Consider the following 27,899-nt stretch of genomic DNA (forward strand, 5'->3'; position numbering starts at 1 on the left):
CAGTAGATGCAGTTTCTATGGCAACTCCGCTTCCTTCAAAGGGATGGAATTGTTGCTTTGGCTCGTTCGTCGTCTCGCGCTCCCAGTTCTTCGCGTGCAGATCGTCCCGCATCTCGTCAAAACGGGGCCCTGCGCTCCCAAACATTCCGTTCTTCTCCTCCTCCTCCTCTCCGAACCATTTCCCATCCAAATTAGCGGACATGCTTACAATAGTTGCACACGGAGATCACGGCGCAGCAGATTTGCTCCGAGGCGAGAACGATTCGCTGAAATTGCAGGAGGAATTCAAAGATGTGACGCTTAATATGGCCGATGCTGACCGATGCTTCCCGTCTCGCGGCAGTGGAGCCAGTGGGCTTGATGTGTTTGGTTCAGTGCCTCGGAGCTGACGTCACTGTATCTGTGCTGCTCGCGGTTGGCACAGATTTAGGTCGGAGAGAGCGACATTCCGGTTAGAGGACTGTCCGTGTGCGCGCGCCTCCAAACTACGGGCGTGGTCAATACTACATCACAGTTTAATACACATACAACATTTAAGCTTTTTCAATAACTAAAGCACTAATGGATTGATAAGAAGGAAATGCCACAGTAAACATCCGATTTAAACCTCACTCAGAAAAATAAATAAATGTGTGGTTTAATATGACTTCAACATTTGATGTGGTTTTGCTGTTATTGTTGTTGGATAAAACCTAAGGGGCAGGTTGCCCATTTGAATGAGTTTGCGACGGTGTTTTAGCGTCATCTGCTGGAGGGAAGCGTCACGTTCCAACAGGGCTTCCTTAGCAACGACGACCCACGCTTCCTTAGCAACGGCCTGATGTAGATATTATATGTTTAATTGTAGAAGGTATGTTAAACACTTAACAGGCATCATTAAACTGTTGATAGATTTGATGTGCGAAGTGCTGGAGTGTGAAGGAATTTGACTTGGGCAGTTCACCTGTCGGGCTGTGGAACAGTGTACAGTATAAAGCCAGTACACACACACACACACACACACACACACACACACACATTGGTGCAGCTATCATTATGAGGACTCTCCATAGACATAATGATTTTTATACTGTTCAAACTATAGATTCTATCACCTAACCCTACCCCTAAACCTAACCCTCACAAAAAACGTAATGCATTTTTACATTTTCAATAAAACATAATTTAGTATGTTTTTTAAGCAATTTGAATTATGGGGACACGAGAAATGTCCTCATAAACCACATTTATAGCATAATACCCTTGTAATTACCAGTTTGTAACCTAAAAAAAAAGTCCTCGTAAACCACTTAAACCTTGACATCATGACTGTGCCTAGAGACTGCAATGTCAGGATTTATAGTGAAAAAGGAGTTATATATTGGTCTGCTTTCACCCAAAATTGATTGAATCGCTTCAGAAAACATGGATTAAACCACTGGATTCCATTGGAGTTTTATGGATTACCTTTATGCTACCTTTATGTCCTTTTGGAGTTTGAAAATTTGGTCACCATTCACTTGCATTATATGGACAAACAGACAACATATCTCCATTAAAAATATCTTTGATTGTTTGTGTTCCATGGAAGAAAGGAAGTCATACAAATTTGAGATGACATAGGGGTGAGTAAATGATTGTCAGGTGTATTTTGTTGATTCATGTCTTTTATTTTGAAAAGTTTAGTTCCTGTTCCCTAGTCATGTGATGTCTTGTTTTCCCTCCATGTTCATGCGTCATGTTTTCATTGGTTTATTGTTTAATTATCTTGTTATCAGTTCTGTTTGTTCATTGGTTTATGTTCTCCCATGTCTTGTATGTAAGCCCTCATGTTTTCATTGTCTGGTGGTCAAGTATTGGATGTGATTGTAGATGTTTAAGTCAAGCCACGTTTATGTCAAGCCATGTTTAAATCAAATCAAGTCAAGCCATGTTTATGTTTATGTTTAGTTTAGTTCACGTGTAGTCAGGGTTATTGGTTCTCACTTTGTAAATAAACTGCACTTGGGTTCTTCATCTTCACGTCTTCATCATTGCCAGTGCCAGCACATGTTACAATGATGAGAAAATTATCATTTTTTGGGTGAAATATTCCTTTAAGGAGAACAACTTTTTGATGAGTAACATATTACTGAGGTCATCTTTAAATATTAGTAATACATATAGCATTATAAATCTGTTGATTTACATTCTAATTGTTAACATGTTTATCTCTGAAGTCATAGTCTGGATCCCAACATCAATCTCCAAAATCTTAATCTCTCAGGGAATAAAATCAGTTCCTTCAAGGTATGAGGTATATTTGACTAATTTCATTTATCATAACAGAGAAATGTAATTTCATAAATAATGCAAGAAACATTTCAGCAAGGCAGTTCCTATGAAGTTATCAATGGTATTTGCTAAGGCAAGCATCACTATTACTATTGCTCATAGTTGGAGTTAGGAATTTTTCAAACTCCCTAACCCCTGTTTGTTTGCTCTAGTCCAGATTAATTATAACTCTTTTGTTCTGGTAGGAGCTGACCCATCTGATCCGGCTTCCCCGACTAAGGCATCTGAGTCTGAAGGACCCTCAGTCCAGTTCAAACCCGCTGTGTCTGCTCTATAATTACTACACACACATCCTGTATCACATGCCACTTCTGCAGCACCTGGACTCGTACAATGTTTCCAACAAACAGCTCAAAAATGCAGCAGAGGTGAGAGAGTGTGTTTTATGCTTCTGATATGCATTTGCACGTCTTATTTTTTTTCAGTTAATGAAAATTATCGGAATAATGGGAATATGTGATTGTGCATCAGTCTATAGTGATGAAGAAGATTATTTATTACACCATGCGGGTACATTGTGCTCAAAAACAGTTTGAGGAGAGAATATGAGTATAAACACACTCACTCAGAAATGTGAGTATATATACAAATAGGCTCCAAAATAAACGTTTAACCTCATCTGCCAATGGAGAAAATGTACAGTCCATAAATATTTCTTTCTTTCTTTTTTCTTTTTTTTTAAATTCCCCAATTTGGAATGCTCAGTTCCCAGTGCGCTCTAAGTCCTTGTGGTGGCGTAGTGACTCGCCTCAATCTGGGAGGCGGAGGACGAATCTCAGGTGCCTCCGTGTCTGAGACGGTCAACCCGCTCAACTCATCGTGTGGCTTGTTGAGCGCGTTACCGCGGGACTTGACCTCTGACCTTTGCCATGACCATGAGCAGGAACTGCAGAACAAAATGGATGCTATCAGAGACCGACTGAAATTCTGAAAATGGTGTTTGGAAGAGTGAGTGTGAGTGTACAGTTGTGCTCAAAAGTTTGCATACCCTTGGAGAATCGGTAATATATGTAAAATTTTTAAAGAAAACATGAGTGAGCAGGCAAAACACATTTCTTTTATTTCTTATGGGAGTCATATTCAACTGTAGGTTATAACAGAATGGCACAATCATAAAACAAAACATGGCGACAAAGAAAAAAATGAAATGACCCCTGTTCAAAAGTCTGAATACCCTTAGTTGCCCCCTTTAGCATCAATGACAGCATGCAGTCTTTTGTAATAGTTGTGTGTGTGGCCCCAAATTCTTGCAGGTGGTATAACTGCCCATTTTTCTTGGCAAAATGCCTCCAGGTCATGCAAAGTCTTTGGTTGTCTTGCATGAACCGCACGTTTGAGATCTCCCCAGAGTGGCTCGATGATATTAAGATCAGGAGACTGTGATGGCCACTCCAGAACCTTCACCTTTTCTGCTGTAACCACTGGAGGGTCAACTTGGCCTTGTGCTTAGGGTCATTGTTGTGCTGGAAAATCCAAGAGCGTCCCATGCACTGCTTTTGTGCAGAAGAATGCAAATTGTCTGCCAGTATTTTCTGATAACATGCTGCATTCATCTTGCCATCAATTTTCACAAGATTCCCCGTGCCTTTAGAGCTCACACCCCCCCCAAAACATCAGTGAGCCACCACCATGCTTCACAGTGGGGATGGTATTCTTTTCACTATAGGCCTTGTTGACCCCTCTCAAACATATCACTTATGGTTGTGAACATAAAGCTCTATTTTGGTCTCGTCACTCCAAATTACAGTGTGCCAGAAACTGTGAGGCATGTCAAGGTTTTGTCGGGCATATTGTAACCAGGCTTTTTTGTGGCATCGCAGTAAAGGCTTCTTTCTGGCAACTCGACCATGCAGCTTATTTTTGTTCAAGTATCGTTATATTGTGCTCCTTGAAACAACCACACCGTCTTTTTCCAGAGCAGCATGTATTTCTCCTGAGGTAACCTGTGGGTTTTTCTTTGTATCCCGAACAATTCTTCTGGCAGTTGTGGCTGAAATCTTTCTTGGTCTACCTGATCTTGGCTTGGTATCAAGAGATCCCTGAATTTTCCACTTCTTAATAAGTGATTGAACAGTACTGACTGGCATTTTCAAGGCTTTGGATATCTTTTTATATCCTTTCCCATCTTTATAAATTTCCATTACCTTGTTACGCAGGTCTTTTGACAGTTCTTTTCTGCTCCCCATGGCTCAGTATCTAGCCTGCTTAGTTCATCCAAGTGAGAGCTAACAAACTCATTGACTATTTATACACAGGCACTAATTGCAATTTAAAAAGCCACAGGTGTGGGAAATTAACCTTTAATTGCCATTTAAACCTGTGTGTGTCACCTTGTGTGTCTGTAACAAGGCCAAACATTCAAGGGTATGTAAACTTTTGATCAGGGCCATTTGGGTGATTTCTGTTATCATTATGATTTAAAAAGGAGCCAAACAACTATGTGATCAACAATGAGGGTCAATAACTTTGGGGGCGTGTTGAAGCGGGTTTCGCCCAGGGCGCCATACAAGCTAGAACCGCTACTGGTGATAAATATTGTCAGATTTTGCATGTGCGTGTCTTTGTGTCTCAGGGTAGAGGTGTGTCACCAGCATGATGTGGCTTTGGCCTCAGACAAGAAGTAGATGATGGTCCACTTCCTGCTGATGGAGCTGGAAACCGTAGGGAACATTTGCTTTGAGGAGGGAAACACTTTGTATTTGCTCTGAAATGGCTTAAAATGGAGATTTTTTTTCAATAACAGCAACCATCATTTTGCCCAAACAACCATTGTAGCCAAGTGGGTTTGAAAAGTAAAATATGGTAAAATAAATAAATAAAGCATGTTTTTCATTTTTTTCATCTCCAGCAATTTTTCACTAAATTAACACAATATTTATTTTCATGTATTGTACCAATATTACAATATATTAATAAACAGCAGTGTGACGAGGAGGAGGGCATGGCCAGGCCGTGTGGATCAGCTGATCAGCGGGAGAGCAAGATAAGGGGCAGCCGGAGACGCCGGTTCGAGAGAGAGAGAGACACACGTGGCTGCATTGCATGTGTGTCAGTGACTGTGTCTGTTTATGTTTGTTATAAGTTGAGTTTTACATTAAACCTTACGTTTACTGTTCAGCCGGTTCCCACCTCCTCCTTGCCCATCCTTATACTGTTACAGTGGTCTGGGAGGGAGGAGGGAGGCGTTGTCACGGAGTCCTCACCGCTGCCATCCGCCAGGGGAGCTGCCGCGGCCGTCTGACTGGGGACGGAGGGGTCACTGCCGGCCGCCGAGAGCCGGAGGAACCGCAGCCGTCTGCAGAGAAGGGGAGGAGCGGTTCCCACTGTCCAGAAGTGCTGTCTCGGTCTCATCTTAGATGGAAAGTAGAACAGTGGAATCCGAGCCAAAGAGGAAAAGGACCATCCAAGCTGTTATTAGCGTCAGGTCCAAAAGCCATTGTCTGTATGGGCCAGGGGTGTGTCAGTGCTCATTGCATGGGTAACTCACACTTCTCTGAGAACACCATGAATGCAGACAAATGTGTAAATATTTTGGAGCAACATATACTGCCATCCAGTCCCATCTTTTCCAGGGACATCCCTGCATTTTCCAGCAGGACAACTTCAAACCACATACTACCCAGTTTACAAGTGCATGGCTGTGTAAGCAGAGAGTGTGGGTGCTAGATTAACCTGCCTGCAGTCCTGAGCTATCTCCAATTGAGAATGTGTGGTGCAATATTAAGCACACCATCCGGCAACGAAGATCCAGTACAATTGTGCAGCTAAAGACCTACATAATGGATTAATGGGGGAAAATTCCACTTTCTAAACTTAACAAATGTGTGTCTTCAGTGCCCAAATGCTTAATAAGTGTTTTTAGAAGAAAGTGTGATGTTTCACAGTGGTAAACACTCAACTGTCCCAACCTTTTTGGAGCGTGTTGCAATCATCTTATTTGAAATTACTGTACATTTAAAAAAAAAAATAATAATAAATTCACAGGGTAAAACATAATGTGTAGTTGTAGAGCTTTCAATAAGGGTGATTATAATTTACAAATCACTCATTTTTGTTTTTATTAGCATCATACTGTCCCAACTTTTTCGGAACTGAGGTTGTATTAATCAATATTTATCACAATGCTTCTTAAGACATTCACAACGAGGAGCCATCAAACAGTGTAATGTGCTGTAGATGTGGGAATCAAGCAGTGAATATAGTTTGGAGCTACCATCTGTCTCTCTCAGGCACTGTCTAGTTTAATTATTCTGGAACTGTACGGGAACCCCCTGGTGAACAAACTGGAGAACTACAGGATCTACATGGTTTTTCCACCTGCCATCTCTCAAAGCACTGGACAGAGTAGCAGTAGTAAAAATATGTCAGATGCTTCTATATGTGTTCAGTTTGTTTTCATAAATACACTTTTACAATTTTGTAATGGAATCGCTCGCCCAAAACAAGGGCAACATTTATTCAACTTCATGTAACTCAAACCCATATGACTTTCTTTCTTCTATGGAACACAAAATAAAAACTGTTGAAGAATGTGTTGGCCACTCTTTTCCATTCAATGAAAGTGAATGATTGTGTAGCTTCAGAAGACTTGGAATATACTACAAAAGTCATTTGTACCACTTTTATGCTGTTTTATACAATATATATATATATGGCAGTATATATATATATATATAAAGTATTATTATTTAATTTTGGAGCTCAACAGCCCTGTTCCAATTTACTTTCAATATATGGAAGAGAGCAGCCAGGAAATTCTGCAAAATAATTAATACAGGTTTGGAATGAATAACTACTTTATGCTGAATTTTTTTTAATCATATAAAAAATATAAAACTAAAAAGAATGTTCTGTTTCGTTTTTGTTATACTCATTGCTTCTCTTCTGTATGGTCATTGTTGCTCGTAAATTGTTTCATTTGTAACCGATAGAGATGTGTGTGTGCCGTGTAGGTGATGTGTGAGTCAGAAACTGCTAAAGACGTGTTTGGAGGGCAAATTACTGGAGATATGGTAGCCGAGAAACTTGGGCACTCCAACTACAGAGAGCTATCAGAGCTCAATCTGTAGTCCAGCTCAATCGGGTTCACTTAACGCTCACATTAACGTTAACGAGAATGTGCTGGTTCTCTCTCTCTCTCTTTATGTGTTCTGTTTCTGTGTGTTTTAGGATGGTGGGTCTCGCTCCTGCTGATTTGTTCATTAATTTGTGCAGTGTTAATTTTAATCTTATTTTCCTACCCAACATCAAGGTGTGTATAGAAGGTGTGTTTAGAAATTGATTAGTGAAACAAAAGTCTTTATTTGATCTCCATTTATTCAGATTGCTGTGTAGGAGAAACAATTGTGACATAAAGAGATGTCATTTGTGATCTCTAATGGGTATGTGTTTTTGTATTTGTTTGTGTCTGTATGTGTGTGTTGTCCCAGCAGGTGCTGTCTCTGAACTATAATCACATTGAGGCAATTCTGCCATGTCAAAAGGTTCAGTCACATCAGCAGCAAGCAGATTCTCTATCATAAAGTCAGTTCCAGTGGCTATGGGCAGCAGAACAGCAGGCCCAGCAGGTACCATACACCACATCACTCAATCATGATCCATTGAGGTGATATAATTCTTTGTCCAACCACTAGGGAGCATCCCGATTACATATAATAAGTAATTCTCTTTCAGACAGCAGTGATTGTCTGTTCCAGCTCTGTGAAGGACTCACAGTCTTGTAGAAACCATACATGTAGAGTTTTGGGAGTGTCAACCTCAATTGTTTGTGGTAGTAAATCCCCCAAGAACACAGAAATCATTCATACTGCCCCAAACTTGCAATGGTTGACATTGTAATAACCATAGCAACATTTTGGCACAGTACTCTATATGGGAGGTGTTTGCAGGGAAGGGGTTGAAAATATGAGTGCTTGGTGACCTCAGCCAAAAAGGAAAGTCATTTCAGAAGTGGATGAAGTTATTACATTTTGGTAAAATATTACAAAGCTTTATACCTCTCATTTGCTTTCTCTCTCACTCCCTTTCAAAATCTCCTTCTCATCCCTTTGAATGTAGGGAGGGAGTATCTAATGAAATTCTGGAGCCTCTGATGTCCAATTTAGATGTTTTACATCTTGGCTATAATGACATCTCCAACCTGATAAATCTACAGATCAGCCGACTGACTAACCTCAAAGCACTGTTCCTACAAAGTACCAAATGGGCACACATAAACACACTCACATACAAACTTTCTTCACTCACGGTATCTCCCTCTCTCTCTAGGGAGTAAAATCAGTCAGGTGGAAGGATTGAAGGGTTTGCAGAGACTACGTTAATTGTTTTTAGATCGAAATCAAATTAAATCTTTGAACGAGAACTCATTCTTTTGGCAGGTGGTTCTGCTGGACTTGCACTTGGCAGAGAATCGCATTTGGGAATTGACTCACATGCAGCCTCTCACAGGTCTGTAGAGACTGTTCTTAGACATGAACAAAATACAGGTACACAATAAACACCTTAACATGCATACAATACAGGTACACAATATACACTTACAAAAAGTACAGGTAAAGAATAAACAGTAAAATTTTCTATGAAGCCCATATTAATAATGCATTCATGATGTCTCATAAAACACCTTATAATAAGTTATAACTTCTCATTAATAATTATAACTACAGTTATAATAAATTATAAGACTTCCCCTATTCTTAGTTATACTTCAGAGTATAATGCATTATAACACAAGCAACATCCAATTTTAACGCAGCAGAAGCTAATAAAGTTAATCGTATAAGTGCTGTCATGCAAAAGCAGCTTAGTGTAAACAGTCAAAAGGCTTTATGACATGATTATATTATAAGTGGTCTTTGCCTGCTTTAAGTTACAAAAGCAATATCTTCTTATAAACAACCATAATATAAACTTGTAAAATACAATACATTACAAGTCAAACTTATACAGTGGAAGTTATTTATAAAATAAGTCTCCAAAAAAGATTCACAAACATTAAAGTTTATTGAATAAAGTCCAGCATAGAATCAGTCTAATTTTTTCATTTTTATTCTTGGGTCTGTTAACACCTAAGAAGATTGGCTACATGAGTGATATATATATATATATATAAGAGAGAGAGAGTTTCTGATATAGTTTAACCTTGTAGCTTTAGAAGTGTTTTTCATAATATCTCAAAATTTAAATTGAGTGGGTGTTATTTTTTATTTTGTGCATGTGTAATGTGTATAATTTCCAGCATGAGTCTTATAACCACTTAAAAATATGTTATGGATGTTTATAAGAAGACATTGCTTTTGTCACTTTACTTAAAGCATATCTAATATATATATATATATATATATATATATATATATATATATATATATATATATATATATATATATATATATATATATATATATATATATATATATATACATTATAACTTCTGCAGATAAAATTGGATGTTACTGATGTTATAATGCATTATACTCTAAGGTATAACTATGAATAGGTAAGTATTATAATGTATTATAATTGTGGTTACAATTTTTTATGAGAAGTTATAACATATTATAAGGTGTATTATGAGACATTACTAATGCATTATAATGACTTTACAATGCATTATAAACATGGGCTTCACAGAATGTGTTACCGAATAAACATCTATACATGTATACACTGGGCTATATATAGTATTTTTTGTTTGTTGATGTAAAATATAGACCATGAAAACATTACTGCATGCATGAACAGCCTGGTATCTTTCAGTCCTAAACATTACGCTTTGTCAGCTTACACTCAAATGTTGTTAAAATGAAACCAAGATATCATTAAAGGAAACATTCACCCAGAAACAGACATTGTCATTAACTACTCAACCTCATGTCTCTCCAAAAATTATTGTTTTTCTTCTATGAAATGCAAAAAAAGATCTGTAGAAGAGTGTTCAGACTGCTCTTTTCCAAACATAGAAAGAATGGAAACCCTGACTGCTTTTTCTTGTCCTAAAAGGACACAAAAGCACCATACATGCAGACCATATTACTCGTTTGCTATTTTCCGAATTTGATGAACCCATACAATCCATACTTTGGGTGAGGAAGAGACTGTAAGGACATTAAAGTCATTATTCGCTAAAAACCCTGAAAAATGTCGCCATTATCCATAATATAACACCTCTCTAAGAACAAAAACATTTAGTATGAGAGTCATGGGATATTTCTTGAAAAAATTTAAGCAAGCATTTGGTTGACACATCTATCAGTCAGTCAGGAAGCTCTGTCAAATATTGTTTATCCTCTCATAGGGGTAGTTTATTGTATTATCAGGACATGTTTAAGTGTTGTAAGTCAGGGTTTAACATGACTTTATTAGCAGCATTCATAAAAAAAAAAAAAAAAACTTGGGTACACCATTGTCATTATCCAGTCCATGTAGTGTGTCTGTGTGTGCGTGTGCGAGAGCATTTGAGTTTTGCTTTTATTATTCACCTCTCCATTCCCATCTATCTGTATGTGTGTGCATGCAGTTTTACTGTAATTACTAAATTACAGTAATTCAGCCACTTAGTGTGTATGTATTAGTGTTGTTAGGCCCTGTGAGAGCACTGCCTTTTGCCTGCCCCTGAATATAGAGTAATTATAGACAGCTATTACTGCAGCACCAGCAAACCAGCCCAAGAGGACAATTAGCCAGTATTTATATTGACTGAAGATCAGATGTGTGTGTGTTCGTGTGACTCATATTGTTTTATTCACCTCTCCATTTCTCTCACTCTCTCTCTCTCTCTCTCTCTCTCTCTCTCTCGACTGTGTGTGTTGTAAATAAAGAAAATCATAATACAATTGTTTAACCTAGCATAAGATTTTTGGTTGGGTAAAATTCTGAATTTAAGAATTGGCTCAGAACAATTGACATTTATTTTTTTAATTGCACAAAAAATTAAACAAGTAGATTGAAAGAAAATACAAAACTAAAACAATATTAGTGCTGGAAAGTACAAAAACCCCAAAAGGGCTTATACAAAGTACTTTCACACAACTTAAAGTTTGAATGAAATCAATTAAGCTCTTATTTTGTAAAGAAATTATGGAACAATAAAAGACAAAAAGATAATAGAAAAAAAAAAAAGATTAAGAGATTTATTTATTTACATTTATACAATTAATAGTGCCAACAAAATAAGATTTTAATTTTGGTGTGGTTGTGGGAGTTGGTTATATACTAGTGTTTTGGGAGAAAATAAATTCAATGAAGCCTTTTACCCCGCGTAGCCTTTAGCCCCGTTGTACCCTACCTTTTTTCTCTTCTGACTGTCTTCCAATCCACTGCTCTTTATTTTTTCATCTTCTTCCTCTTCTGCGTTCTAAACCTGGATATGTGAAAACCTAAGAATACCAAAGGAGTGTTTTGTTCTTGCTCATTTTATTAACTGTTTGGACAGTAATTGAACTTAGTATAGAGAAATATGTCTAATCAGCTGAGAAAAATGTTTTCTACATATCAGAGAACAAATTTGCCATAATATGTGAACATTTCTAGACCATCTCCATATGTTGTGTTGCAGGATATTTCAGAGCTGGAGAAACTGGAGGCGCTCCCTTCCCTAACTTAATTGTCTGTATTTTGTGACCCAGTGAGTCTGATACACTCATATGCATATAGCACACATTTTGTAGGTTCTCTGGCTTTGTGTATATATGTTTTTTCTTCTATAGGATGAAGCTCCTCACTACTATATACCAGGTCCTCGTTTCCTAATAATGATCGATCTTAGTTGTTAAGAGCGATTTCTACAAACGATTTAATGAATTTTCATTATTTTTTACGTGTGTTTCCAAAACATGCTTGTATCAAGAACGCTCGTACACATCTCTTAAGTACTACTTAACAAGACAATGTCCATTTTCAAGAGGTGCTGAAATGTTGATTGATTTAGTGACTGAGAAAAAGTTAAGACAGATTTTTATTAATGAACGTTAACCAAAATAACTGATTAATCACAACGGTACACTAAATTGTGTTGGTAAAGATAACAATTTACATTTATTATTATTATTATTTATGATTTATATTTTATTATGTGATGAAAAATAGTTGACATATGACGTGCACGTTGCAGGTGTCATGACTTTACAATCAACATGATGCATCTATAAAATGCCTGCATAATACGGACACTGCTTGATGAAAGAAAGATGTCGGAATGAGAAAAACGCAAGCTTGTTTTAGGCCTGAGGAAGTTCAGATTATGCTGGATGAAATTGAGAAACACAACATGGTTTTGTTCAGTAGATTTAAAGGTGCTAACACCAACAAAGAGAAGTTGCATGTTTGGGAGACAATAGCTTTAATAAATTACAGCAACGAAAGGTGTGAAAAGAAGTGGCCAAGATATAAGGGGAAAATGGCAAGATTTTTCAAGTCTTGCCAAAAAGTAGGGGGCTGCACAAAAATCATCTTTAAATAAAACTGGTGGTGGCACTAGCTCTGCCAGTTCTCTTACCCTAGAGGAGGAGAGGGCCTGAGCATAATGGGCCACTTCCATAGATGGCATTATTGGGGGTGTGAATGTCCATGGGGATGTCTTGCCCACAGTACCAACAGCTTCCGTGGAGGGAAGATCAGGTTCCCCTTTTCTCACCCAGCCTGAGTCTCTTGTCCCTCCTGGTATATTTTGGTGTTGTTGAATGTACTGGGACCTTAATATAAACTTTGCAATAAGAGGCCATCAGCTTTCCAAAACCATGTTTGCAACATCATGATAATTGCAAATTGGCCATGATATTTAGAGCACATCATAAGTAATCAACACAACATGTCTTCAACATGGAACTATTTATTTTGGAATGGTTTATGAACTCTTCTCATATTAATGGTTTATCAACCGTTATACTCAATATGAGTGTCAGATATGTTAAATTAATTACTTCATGAGTTTAAATCACACACAGGCCCATCTATTATATTGTCACAGTATATAAAAGGGAGGCATTAACTGCTTGTTTAAACTATATATGGCTGCAATACCATGTGTGATTCATTTGAGGGAAAGAGAATGAAAGAGAGAGCTAACGATGACAGCGTCTTCCCAAGAGTAGGTTGGTGCAAGTCAATGCCTTCTTGAGACATACCATCAATCCACTGGAGATCTTCAATGATGCGGCAATACTCGAGAAGTATCTACTGCGAAGGCAAGAGATTTTGATACTTTTCAATTTGATTGAACCAGACCTGATGAGAGCAACCAAAAGGAACTTTGCACTGACCCCAGCAACCCAGCTCTTGGCATCGCTAAGATTCTATGCAACGGGAAGCTTTCTACAGGTTCTTGGAGATGGACATGGGTTCTCCAAGGCCTCAGTGTCAAGGTCTGTGCAAGCGGTCACCACTGAATTGCTTCGGCACATCCCAGAGCACATAAAATTCCCCACCTTCGGAGAAGACAATTTTTTTCTTCTAACACAATATCCCCCCAAGTCATTGGGGTCATTGATGGAACACTAATTCCTATTCACACCCCTTCCAATGAGGGCCATATATTCATATGCAGAAAAGGGTATGTTGCCATTAACTGCCAAGTTGTGAGCGATCATCAGGGGCTCATAACAGATATTGTGACGAGATGGCCACAACTCTTATGACCACGATTCTTTTTATCCAATTCTTCTGTTGGCCAGGAGGCACACGCTTCCAGGGGTGAATGGCGGCTCCTTGAATACAGCGAGTATCCCCTGAGAACTTATCTTTTTACTCCAGTGGCCAACCCCCTAAACGAGAGGGATGAAAGTTACAATGATGCTCACCGTGTGGCCAGGAATGTCGTTGAATGAACGATTGGCCGTTGGAAATTATGCTTCAGGTGCATCCACAAGTCGAGTGGTGGTCTGCTGTTTGCCCCACCAAAGTGTTGTGCAGTCACTGTAGTAACTGCAATGCTGCATAATATTGCGGTGAGAGCTAGAGCACCCTTGGGTGTGTGGGAAGAGCAGTTAGAGGAAGAAGCAGAGGAAGATGAATTTGCAGATGGTGAGGGAAGATCACACCATGAACCACGGCATGCCCAATATGTTGCTGGTTTTGAAGCACGTCAACATGTAATAAATAATGTTTTCTATGATGTTAACTATGATGTTTTCACTCCATGTGAACTTGAATGATCCAAATCAACTACATAAATAATAACTCTATCAAATAATGTCTGCACCAAAGTTCTTAATCTAAAAATACCCCAGTTCCAGCTGGAACTTTAACTTCTGTTGTCCCAAAATATAAATCAGTCCTTTGTTTTTTCCCTTTAAAAAACCTAACTTTATGCATCCATATGTAGTTTTTAGAGTTGGCCTGCTGGTGTCTACACTGAGCCTCTTTGCTTAAAGAGGGTAGCACACAGGAGGCATCTGGCAGACAACATGGTGCATTCTAAAATTAGAAACAACTGTTTTCAATGAAGGTAGGCACACCGCTGTCAGCGGCGCCCAGCTACGACTTCAGATGCTGCTCAAATTTCTGCCACGCCACGGAGTGCAACTCACATATTTTCCATTAAATTCAACCCAAATCATTATTAGAGGACATAGGTTATTTACTTTAGCGTTCTTCATTCTTGAACAAGGGAAAAACCTTGGTAACTTTTGTGTGTACTGTCTGCAACCTGAACCACATCGACGTGCCCCGGGTTTGATACCTGTGCTGTGTCCTAGCCGCGCCGCGGTGTGGCGCTTCTCATCTGGTGTACGACCGCCTTAAGCTGCGTTCACACTGCCAGCGACACACAGCAACAAAACAACCTCATCACATTCATTTTCAAAGAGAGCTGGCGACTTCTGGCGACACGAGCGATGGCGACTGGATGTGGCCGTGTCCAGCGACGTGACAAAGTTGAGAAATTTTTTACTTTATGCAAATGAAGAGTGACTTTCGGGAGCGACAGCCAATACGAGAGAAGATGGTAGAGCTCACGTGATCCTTCTCTCTCTCAGCTCCTGCAGTGATGGCAAGATGGAGGAAAGGCTAATCCTTGCTGTTAGCAATTTACCAGTGTTATATGATATGTCTCTGCCCACGTACAGGGACATGTTTAAGAAAAATTATGCATGGAAAGGTGTATCTGAGATCATGGGGATTCCAAGTAGGTATAAATCATCAAATAGCCTGTAAAATTAACTATTAAATAATTTGTTTTGAAAATGTGTTACATGTATGACAGCAAACGAAACCATATAAATGATCAGATATAGTGAATAAACGTACCATATTAATAACCTTACTAATATTTTAATAATAATATTAATTGTAAAGAAACAGTGCTGTTTAGACTCTCCATACACACCACTAGCGACCTAACTGCCAGCCACTGGCGACATGCAGCGACAAAGTAGCTGGCAGTGTGAACGCAGCTTTAAGATGCATTTAGTGATCTACGACTACTCCAGAGCACTCGTTAATCTACGAACATTTTCAAGTACTACTTAAGTTACGATGGCTTTGGGAAACGGGCCGCAAAACTAAGATGATTTGCAAGATGGGTTCTACGATCTACTTGGGTTTACGATACTTTTGGAAACGAGGCCCAGAGCTGTGTCCGAAATCACCCCCTATCCACTATATAGTGAATAGTGAAAGAGTGAACGAGTGAGTATAGAGCCATATTTCTGCCAAAAGTAAACAAACAAATAAAAGATTTTGCAAACAAACACAGCCTGCTTTGCAAAGGAAAACTCGACTCTCAAACAAACAGAAAGCGATTTGTTAATACAAAGGGCCATTTGAGAGAAAATGAAGAGAAGCTGTCCTATACCACTGGCTTAACAAACAAATGCATTATGTTTTACAAATATGAAGAAAAAAAAATGTGTTTCATATGATCCTACATGATATTTCACAAATAAATACTATCTATTCTACAAATTCGACAGGATTGTTGAACAAATACAAAGTCCGATGTGAACAAATACATACCACTTGTGAGTCACGTGACTTTAGGCACAATTTTCTCAACCACAGTCCTGATTTTCTCACAAATGGGCTGAGCCACCTCCTCTTTTAAAACAGTAGATAGCGCAGTGCTGCCACATCCTTTCACTCAATTATGTCGTTACTACATATTACATGGTAAAACGACTTATTTTCTATTAAAAAGTAGATCCTTTCTGGTAATAACAAAATATGTCATGAATAACAATATTTTGTAGTAAAAAGATATTTTTATCCTTATACTTTTACATTTTTTTTCTTGATCAGTTAATAACGAGAAATTTTTCACTAATAACGAGATAAAAACGACGTACAAGAATAGCGTTTGTAGTCGTCATAGTATAATTAATTTAACTGATCTATTTATAATTTATCCTCACTTTAAACCACAAAGAAGGCAGAGGCTATTTGCATTTTGCACTAAGTGCAAATAGCGTTAGATGCTATTTTCTCTAAGTGTAAAAAGCAACAAAAAGCATCTTATTTGCACTAAGTGCAAATAGCGTTAGATGCTATTTGCCCTCTTTCGAAACCGGATCTCCAGTGTGACAACACATATACATTCCTTAGTTACACCCAGAGCTACTACAGCTGCACATAGGGGTACAGTTTTGTCTTAAAATCCTGTGTTTCCACCAGACTATTGGTGCACAAATAGTCACTTAGTTATCCAATCTCTTAACAGTGTTATTATAGTTTGGGATTTTTCATTTAGTTTTATTTCATTCCAGATTTGTTTTAGTTTTTGTTAGTTTGAACAGTTTGTCTGTTAGTTTTAGTTTTAGTTTTCTTAGTTTCAGTTTAGTTAGTTTTTATTTTAGTTTTAGTTATTTTAGTTTCAGTATTTTTCATGGCTGCCAAAGCAGAAGCATTTACTGGTATCATTTAAAAATGTCTAACATCATTACATTTCTCAGGGCAGTCATGTTGTTACCTCTATTTGTATTATCGTGTTTAATTTGGATTGTAAATGTTGCAAATTTTATAACATAGGGTGAATATGGGTTAAGTGACAAAAGACATTTAAAATTGATCCCCATTGTATCCATATGAATTTCCTTTGATGATTACAAATCATTTCTTAACTAATCTTTGGGAAGTAAACAATTAAAGGTAGTTCACCCAAAAATGAAAATTCTCTTATAATTTACTCTTCCTCATGTCATCCCAGATGTGTATGACCTTCTTTCTTCTGCTGAACACAAAGTACGATTTTTAGAAGAATACCTCAGCTCTGTAGTTCCATACAATGCAAGTCATCACGGTAGAAAACCTTGAAGCACCAAAAAGCACATGATAGCATCCTTTTTTTACTGTAAATTTTGACATCAGCAGTCTCATTGGTGATCTTTCCTGTAGACTGCAATTGCAAGATTTATAGTGAAAAAAGAGTTACATTTATAATTAATTATAATTATATTTATTTATCACACATTATACATTTGCACATATACAGTGAAATTCTTTTTTTCACATATTTTGGTCTGTTCTCACCCAAAACCGATTAGATTTCTTCAGAAGACATGAATTAAACCACTTAAGGATTACTTTGTTACCTTTATGTCCTTTTTATAGCTTCAAACTTTTGGACCCAGTTGACTTGTGTTGTATGGACCTACAGAGCTGAGATATTTCTATAATATCTTTGCTTGTGTTCAGCAGAAGAAAGAAAGTCAAACACATCTGGGATGGCATTAAAGTAAGTAAGAGAATTGTCATTTTTGGCCAAAATCTCTCTCTCTCTCTCTCTCTCTCTCTCTCTCTCTTTCTCTCTCTCTTTTTTTTTTTTTGAGGTTTAAATTGATGATTTTTACTTTGGGATATGTGGCAGAACTAATTTCATGACCACCGTTGGGAAAAGCAATGGTAAAGAAAATAACAGAAATTTTAAGTGTATTATTTGTAAATGTAACAATGATTTATGATGTAAAATTGTTACAAAATATTAAAAAAATAATAATAATTCTAAATACTTTGTAGATATTTTCTAGATAATCATTTTTCCTCAGGGATTTGGTCAAAATAAGGTCTTCAAAGGTTCTACTTCTCAATATTAAGAATTTCTTAATATCCCCCGTAACTCAAATATGCCCGCCTTCATTTGATCAGCAGTTGACCCCAAATCAATCTGTTGTGGCTGAGTTTGGTCTGAGCATTGGTGGGCGGAATTAGTATAAATAGCCTCTGCCAACAAGATGGGCTATTTGCACTTAGTGTAAATAGACACTCTGCACAAGGAATGCCTGTTGGACACTCCCCCAATCAGCCATTGGTCGAACAGATAGCCCCGCCCCAAACTCACACCATTGGTTGTGTCAATGTTACTGCCTGGCGTTCGGAATATTTAAACAATCAGAGCAATATTTTTTGAGTGCTACAAAGATGCAGGGGGAATTAACTAAGAATGAATTGTGCCCGGTAAAAGCAGCATTTATACGCTAAAGTAACTATACCGTAACTATACATGACTGTTTGACACAAATAAAAAGGGTTATAAACCACAATAAGCAAATGGACTAATTAATTAAAAATAAAATAATTAACCCTTGTGCGACCTTCGGGACATTTTTGTCTTTTTCATTTTTGATTTTTCGATGATTTTAGCTGTGTTAATGCCAACGGCATACATTTTGCCAAAGGTGCCTATTTTTTGCCTCAGTTCCTATAACACATCTATAATACACTGTGTACACAAAATAGTTACACTCAGGACCTTCAGCACAAAAATGTCCGAATTGAAACCCATTAAAACTGCAATATTTTTATCCCAGTGCCATTAAAGCATAAAATCATGAATTCTATGATATTATGCTTTCATTCCGGAGCCCTGGCTTCAAAATGTACATTTGTAATATTTTTCACCAGATGGCACCATTTTTCTCATGTTTAGCCTATGGAGCAAATACATGCTATTCTCCTATTTTCTGTTTGCTGTATTATAGAGCACTGCAGGCCAACTGAATAAATGATGCAGCTAAAATCGTGTGGGTGTGTTGGTATGGATGTCAGAGTGTGTTTTGTATGTGTGTATTGAGAAATTTGTGTGTGTGGGTAAAAAACAACGGTGGCATTATGTAAACAAACTGGCATTTAAAGGGTTAAAATCCTGAAAATGAATGAATATTTGGAAGTTAATTAAAACAATTAACTCATTGAATGTGGAAAATAATATTAATATATAATATTATTATGGCAGTTTTTTGACGCGGACAAAAAGGACCTCTGAGTAACTTTTGACGCACAAGGATTAAAGGTGCAGTATGTAAGATTCAGAAACCCTTGTTATTAATGATACCTGTGGCCGTTAAGTGAACTGCAGCCTGTTGCTCGTGATCGCGCTCGTGCACACACTCCATAGGGACGCGAGCGAGCATGACTCCATAGGGAAGCGAGACTGAACGTGATTCACCGGCATCATGATGACTGATGAGGTAGCATAATTAAAATTACACGGTTGTGATTGTTTTACTACAAGCTTTGAGACTGTATATTATATTTGACTCTCCAGTGCTGGAACAGGGCTAAAACAAAGTGTGGATATAGGTCTGACTATGCGAGACTGTAGTTTAAAATAATCACTTTTCTTTGCATGATACATTGACTGCATTTATATTATAGCTTATGTCGGCGTTAGCTAGCTAGCCAGCTTTATCAATAGCTGTTAGCTAAATTTGGTGGACGATGACAGTAGCAGTTTATAAAATAGACTGTACATTATAAAAATGTTGACACAATTCAGTATTGATGTGATTCCATCACAACTGTCATTTTGATATATCGATGCGCTATTGTTTTATAATAATAGATTGTATATATTTTCTGTATAACCAAGTTACATTACACTAATGAATGGGTCTTTTTGCATTACCTTGAACATTGTCTAGCATTAATTTCATGTGTTGTAGTTTACCTTGCTGAATAATTACAGATGAACATTATGTCAGTTACTGTGAATCAGCATACCTGACTTTTAGCATAAAGAGAAGATCGTTGAAATTATTTGAAAGTTACGAAGCAAGGTAGCTTGCAGTTCGTCAGCGTTAGCAGGCAAGATCAAGTTATCTAAAATGACACAGATCAATCCTTATGGCACTATATTTCACATGCTTTGCAGTTATGTAAGCTTACCTGTCCAATAAGAAGAACGCCAGTTCAGGGTCGGTTTTGATCCCCAAAACCGAATGAAGTTCCCTCCAGGAATCAAATGCCCTGCCGATGTTCACTCTAGTTTTCACTCGACCGCAATCACGTTCCCACTTAGGCAGATGGGATTCAGTAGATTTTTTTTTGGCTTACTCGGAGTTTGTGTTGTGCTGGGAGCCGGATGTTTGCTGGATTCCATCTCTAAGATAACGTTACCTAGTGTTACAGACTGTCTGTTGACGCTGTTGAACAGCGGAAGAGAAGCACTGAGGCAAGGCTCTCGGGAGCGCGCATAAACGTCACATCCTTTGGATTTTCCCAGCAAAAGCGACCCGCTCCCTTCGCATGAAAATCTAGGAAGTCCGGGAAGGGCTCATTTTTTAAGTTGCGTTACAAGCCGTTCACACATTGGCAAAAAAAAAAAAAAAAAAGGCTAATATTACATGAAAAATGTTACATATTGCACCTTTAAAGAGAAAAAAACAACTAATGCTTTTGAAATTATATTAACTAATAGTCTATGATATGTTACAATGGAGCAACACCTGTTTCCCAAACCAGCATGTAGATTAATTGCTATGTACAAAGTGCATTATTACGAGAGCTGTCTTATACAAAGGTGCTGATATACAGCAGAAACTTTTGGCAATATGTCCAGGAGTTTGTCTCATCAACACAAAAATAATGTAAAAAAAGCTGGCAAATGTGGAAATTGCATGTCATCTTGTCTACACACATATTAAAGTTATTGAACATTTATTTAACCTGTTGATGTGCATGCCCCCCCCCCCCCAGAACTGATGTCACTTTGCTTAAATTAGTTCACATATACCATATAGTCTAGTCAAAAAAGAGTTAATAATGTTGACATATTATAAAGATGTATAATTTGTCAACATTATGAACAATTTTGAACAGCACACTATATGGTAATTGTGAACTAATTTAAGCAAAGTAAAGTCAAACCCATGGGTGGGTTAATAAGGGAAACAATTATGGCTTTGGGAAAGACAGGTTTCAGAAGTAGCCTATTGGTGCTCAGCTTCTTAGGGATTCATAAAAGTGGCCTGAGATAAATGCATTTAGTGTGATACTCGATTTTATCATGATAGTGGGGTCTTTTTTTTTTAAATCAAACTGCAGAATCAAGACTTTAAGATATTACAGCTTAATTTTTTGTTACAGCATGATTTTCTGTAAAGCTGCTTTTTTTCTTTTTTTCTTTTTCTCCCAATTTGGAATGCCCAATTCCCAATGTGCTTTTTTTAAGTCCTCGTGATTGCGTAGTGATTCGCCTCAGTCCGGGTGGCGGAGGACAAATCCCAGTTGCCCCCGCGTCTGAGATCGTCAACCCGCGCATCTTATCACGTGGCTTGTTGAGCGCATTGCCATGGAGACATAGCGCGTGTGGAGGCTTCACTCCATCCACCGCGGCAACCACGCTCAACTCACCATGCGCCCCACCGAGAACGAACCACATTATAGCGATCACGAGGAGGTTACCCCATGTGACTCTACCCTCCCTAGCAACCAGGCCAATTTGGTTGCTTAGGCTTAGGATACCTGGCTGGAGTCACTCAGCACACCCTGTGATTCGAACTAGCGAACCCCAGGGGTGGTAGCCAGCGTCTTTGCCACTGAGCTACAAAGGCCCCCCTGTAAAGCTGCTTTGAAACGATGTGTGTTGTGAAAAGTGCTATACATATAAAAATGACTTCACCTGGCTCTGCAGTAACCACTCCTTTGGTTGAACAGATGCACACAGATTAAGCATTGTATTGAAATACATATCTCCGTTAAGACACTTCATTCATTCATTGATCTTCTGGTTTCAGGTCTAAGCACTGTGTATTGTAAAATAATGTAATGTAAGCTGATGTTACACCTGGGACATTTGTCCTAGCGGCCACTAGAGGTCGCCAGGTGTATTTAAGACTTTTAGTTTGAAGTTCGGTGTGCTTCTTTTTTTCTTTTTTTTTTTTTTCTCCCAATTTGGAATGCCCAATTCCCAATGCGCTCTAAGTCCTCGTGGTGGCGTAGTGACTCACCTCAATCCGGGTGGCGGAGGATGAATCTCAGTTGCCTCCGCGTCTGAGACCGTCAGTCCGCGCATCTTATCACGTGGCTTGATGAGCGCATTACCGCGGAGATGTAGTGCGTGTGGAGGCTTCACCCTATTCTCCACGGCATCCACGCACAACTCACCACGTGCCCCACCGAGAGCGAGAACCACATTGTAGCAACCACGAGGAGGTTAACCCAACGTGACTCTACCCTCCCTAGCAACCGGGCCAATTTGGTTGCTTAAGAGACCTGGCTGGAGTCACTCAGCATGCCCTGGATTGGAACTCACAACTCCAGGGGTGGTAGTCAGCGTCAATACTCGCTGAGCTACCCAGGCCCCCTGTTCGGTGTGCTTCTTGTCTTGTCATGTGATATCCTGTTTCCCTCATGTTCATGTGTCTCGTTCTCGTTGGTTCATTGTATTGTTAACTTGTTATCAGTTCTGTTCTGTTATTGGTTCCTGTTTAATACTCTGTTTAGTTTTCTGAGTTTGTGAATAAAGCCTGCACTTAGATCCTCTTTCTCACACCTCGTATCTACAGATGTTACAGATGATCTTTAAAGCATATTTTGCAACATTACCGGGAAACAGCCTTAGGCATAAAGCTATTAACATTTCTTATGGTTAAAAATGAGGATAAAGTATAAATGTAATAGAATGGATTGTAGTTTTTAAATAGATCAGTTAAATTAATTATGCTATGATGACTACAAACGCTATTCATGTAGGTCGTTTTTATCTTATTATTCTTGTTTTTACCTGATATGGATAAAAATATATGGATAAAATATATATTCTCAGTGTTTTTTTATTCATGACATATTTTGTTATCACCATAAAGGATCTACTTTTTACTAGAAAATAAGTTGTTTTTACCATGAAATATGTAGTAACGACATAACTGAAAGTATATGAAAGTATGTGGCAGCACTACTCCGGTCCCTCCACAGGCTGTCAGTGGTACTGCATCAGTCTAGGCTGCAGGTTCTAGATGGAATCATGGTCACACTGGAGCAAAGAACCAAAGCAGAGCGCTTATTTAATGAAGCACAAGTAGCTCACACACAGCCAGATGATAAATTTATGAATCCTGAATTTTAAACAGAGATAATCACTTTGAGTTTGCTTGTGTAGGGTTCTGCACCTTGTTTAGGTGCTGAAATTATGTTGGTACCATTAATGACCTGACCAGCTACTTTGAGAGGTCCCAGCCTGACTATGGGAATACATACACTCATACCAGATCAGCAAGAAGACACACGTTAGATGTACGTATACATATATTAAAACATTAATAGATAAAAAATAAAAATAAAACAGCAATAAATGTGCATGTAGTTTATTTATGGCAGTTTAATTTGTGTTTTCAGATAAAAAGCAGAGAGCAGGTGTCTCTCTCTCTTGCGTGGCATTCAGAGGATCTTCTGGCCACTACATGACAGCCCTACAGCAGTACGGGCACAGAGTTCTCTCAACTTACCCTAACACTGATCCTGAGACTAGGTCTATCGCTCATACACATACATTACATGGCCAAAAGTATGTGAATACCCCCTTCTAATTGACAGGTTTAACAATTCCCGTAATTCCAGTGAAGACAAGTCTTAATGGTACGGCATACAATGATATTCCAGAGTGATCTGTGCTACCAAATTTTGGCAACAGTTTGGCAGGGGTCTTTTTCTAACCTCACTGATGCTATGAATATGTCTGCCATGTTTCAGTTTGGCTTCCCAGAAGAGTGGAAGCTGTTAAGGAGGTTAACAACGCTCTACCATTGCCAATGATTTTTGAAATAAAATGTTTAACAAGCACATATGGGTGTGGTGGAAGCAGGGTCAGAAATTAAAGGGGGCTTGGTGAAAAAATGTCATAGAAAGTGCCAAAAATGCCCCCATCATGAGTTCTCTGTTTTATTTACATTTTAGGCTTGGGTATACATATTACTGCATGAAACATAAAATATAACACTGATAATTTGTTAAATTGATTAAATTTTTTTTTATATCAGTAGTTTTCTCACTGGGGTCTGGGGACCACTTGGGGGCCGAAAGGGGGTACTTGGGGGTCCACCGAAAATAAAATAAAAATTCAGACATTATTACTGTTTAATTCTGCTGTGCTGTCTACAGAATGGTTGGAAATTACAAGATTTTTTAAAATCACGATGACTTTATTGTATTGACAACCATGGTTTAACCATAAGAAATAAAAACAAAAAACAAATCTGCATATAGCTTTGTGCTAAAAACAATTCAATATCTTTTAGCTGTCACATTTAGCATGCTCACTTTGGAACAATATTTATACCTAACATATTCTAATAGTGAAAATAATATGACAAGATAAAAGTACATTAAACAAAGTAAATTTACATACAAACATAAAGCTGCCTTTATATTTTAGGAAGGTGGTCCCTTGCAAGAGGATCATCATATTTGGGGATCCTTGGCATCAGAAAGTTTGAAACCCCCCTATTTTATATGATTAGAAAACAGTTTCCCTCATAAAGGTAAAAAAAAAAAAAAAAAAAAAAAAATCAAATCTAGAGGGCAAATATTGCCCATTAAGAGAAAAACTAATTTCTGACACTGGTGTGGTGTTTAGTGCCCACATACAAACTTCCATTAGGTGCTGTGAAGAGGGGTCCTGTTTTAATTGGCATTCTGATCATTGTCTTAACTTTGATATTCTCCACAGGTACCAATGTCACAGTGGACTCAGACCTCCTCCTCTGTAACTGCAGAAAGACAGAGACACACTGTGTGTGTTGGTCTTGTGTGTTTTTGTTAACTGAGGCTCACACACATTTTCATCAATGGACGCATTTTCACAGTATGATGTCAATATCATAAAAATATTAAATTTTCTTCTATTCTCTGAGTGGTCTCAGATAGGATTTGGACAAAGTCTTTTCCCATGCATGTAAATCCAAACTACATACATAGTTTATAGCTCTCTCTTTGTGGGTTTTGTTTTCCTTAAATATATTTGATGATATAAAGTCTCTTCTGTTTTAAGAATTCAAACAAGCTACTGTAAAGAGGTTTACTATAAAGGCAATGGTTTGGCTTTGTCAAAAACATTTCCTCTAAACCTGAGGTTGTGGCCAGTTAAAAGGTAGTTGCAAAACACAACCATTAGAGAAAATAAAAATAAAATAAATAGAAACAAAAATTAGGCTAAACAGACTAAAATAAAGGTTAAAGCAGTTAAAGATAAAAATACAATTATATATCTAAACTGTATATAAAAGGTAAGAAATATAGTAAAAAAAAAAATAGTACAATATGTCAAAACTGCAAAACAGAATTGTAGACAGCAAAACCTACTTACTGTGTGTAATGACATAATTATTATAGAATTATTATTATTTGTTGTGTTAGTAGTAATAGTTGTATTTAATAAAGCTTGTACACAATTTTACATGACCAATGAGGAAGACCAATGCCTGCTCATTTGTCACACACATACACCATCAACAATTGCCAGCTAAGCACTGCCCTTTGAACATTTGTGTCTATTTTTTACAATCACATTTACATTACATTTACATTTATTCATTTGGCAGACATTTTATCCAAAGCGACTTACAAAAGAGCAAAACATAAGCGAATCATCTTAGGAGACATTGGTATGAAAAGTGCTGTATTACAAAGTATCACTAGCATCATAATAGTATTCAAAACAGAATAAAGTGCAACAGAATTTTTTTCTTTTTTTTTTAATGACTGGTTAAGTGCTCATGGAAAAGTTGAGTTTTTAGTCGTTTTTTGAAGACAGAGAGTGAGTCAGCTTCACGGATGTAGTTGGGAAGATCGTTTCACCAACGTGGTACGATGAAGCTGAAAGTCCGGGAAAGTGTTTTGGTGCCTCTATGTGTTGGTACAGCAAGGCAATTTCCTTAGCTGACCGCAGGCTTCTAGTGGGCGCGTAGCTCTGCATAAATGATTTTATGTATGCCGGAGCAGACCCAGTAACTGTTCTGTATGCCAGCATCAGAGCCTTGAATTTGATACGTGCATCAACTGGCAGCCAGTGGAGAGAGACAAGGAGTGGTGTAACATGTGCTCTCTTTGGTTCATTAAAGACCAGACATGCTGCTGCATTCTGGATCATTTGGAGGGGTCTGATTGCACATGCAGGGAGGCCTGCAATGAGAGTGTTACAGTAGTCCAGTCTAGTTATGACAAGTGACTGGACAAGCAGTTGTGTGGCATGTTCAGAGAGGAAGGGTCTTATCTTCCTGATATTGTAGAGTGTAAATCTACATGATCTTGCGGTCTTTGAGATGTGGTCTGTGAAATTTATTCTGTTGTCAATGGTTACCCCAAATTTCTGACCGATTTGGAAGGCGTTACTGTAGTTGCACCCAGCTGCATGGTGATGTTGTGTTCAACAGCTGGGTTGGCTGGAAAGACAAGGAGTTCAGTCTTGGCTGGGTTGAGTTGCAGGTGGTGCTCCTTCATCCAGGCCGAGATGTCCACCAGGCAGGCAGAAATTCGAGCAGTCACTGTGGTGTCATTGGGCTGGAAAGACAAGTAGAGTTGCATGTCATCAGCGTAGCAGTGGTAAGAGAAACCATGTGCCTAAATGATGGGTCTCAGTGATGTTGTGTATATAGAGAAGAGAAGTGGCCCAAGCACTGATCCCTGAGGTACTACAGTAAGTAGCTGATGTGGCTTGGATACCTCACCTCTCCAGGCTACCTTGAAGGACCTACCTGAGAGATAGGAATTAAACCAGTCAAGCACAGTTCCTGTGATGCCCAGCGAGGAGAGGGTAGAGAGTAAGATCTGATGGTTGACTGTGCCAAAGGCTGCAGAAAGGTCCAGCAGAATCAGGACTGATGATCTGGATTCAGCTTTCGCCCGTCTCAGCGACTCAGTGACAGACAGCAGGGCAGTCTCGGTGGAGTGTCCACTTTTAAAGCCTGACTGATTGTCATACAGCAGCTTGTTCTGTGTGAGATAGGCAGAGATTTGATTGAAAACTGCCCTTTCAAGTGTTTTTGCCATGAATGGGATGAGAGAGACTGGTCTGTAGTGTTCTATTTGTGTGGGATTAAGTGCGGGTTTCTTCTGCAGCGGGGTTACTCGAGCCTGCTTAAATTTAGTGGGAAAAGTGCCTGTAAGTAGAGATGTGTTAATTATGTGTGTGAGTGCAGGTAGGATGGATGGAGAAATGGCCTGGAGAAGGTGAGAAGGAATGGGGTCAAGGGAGCAGGTAGTGGGGTGGTTGGAGAGGAGGAGTTTAGAGACCTCAGTGTCAGTCAGAGGAGAGAACATAGAGACAGAAGAGTTGCATACAGGAGACAGGTGTTTGACAAGGTGTGGCGCTGAGAATGTATTGCTGATGGTTGTAACCTTATTAGTAAAAAATGTGGCGAAGACATCTGCTGTCAGTGATGTGTCAG

At 38.4% G+C, this 27,899-nt stretch overlaps 1 protein-coding gene and 1 pseudogene across 1 annotated transcript in view; one reads left to right on the top strand and one right to left on the bottom strand.

Moving 5' to 3' along the window:
- The window catches only part of LOC127414117 (reticulon-1-A-like), a 30,431-nt gene extending 29,960 nt beyond the window's left edge, over positions 1–471 (bottom strand). The window contains exon 1 of the mRNA XM_051651887.1: positions 1–471. Coding sequence (XP_051507847.1) covers positions 1–202 — 202 coding nt within the window. The 5' untranslated portion in view covers positions 203–471.
- LOC127413790 (leucine-rich repeat-containing protein 9-like) lies at positions 201–27,009 on the top strand (annotated as a pseudogene).
- The last annotated feature ends 890 nt before the right edge of the window (positions 27,010–27,899 follow it).

The sequence above is a fragment of the Myxocyprinus asiaticus genome, chromosome 23, assembly GCF_019703515.2.
Source record: "Myxocyprinus asiaticus isolate MX2 ecotype Aquarium Trade chromosome 23, UBuf_Myxa_2, whole genome shotgun sequence".
Classification (NCBI taxonomy): domain Eukaryota; kingdom Metazoa; phylum Chordata; class Actinopteri; order Cypriniformes; family Catostomidae; genus Myxocyprinus; species Myxocyprinus asiaticus.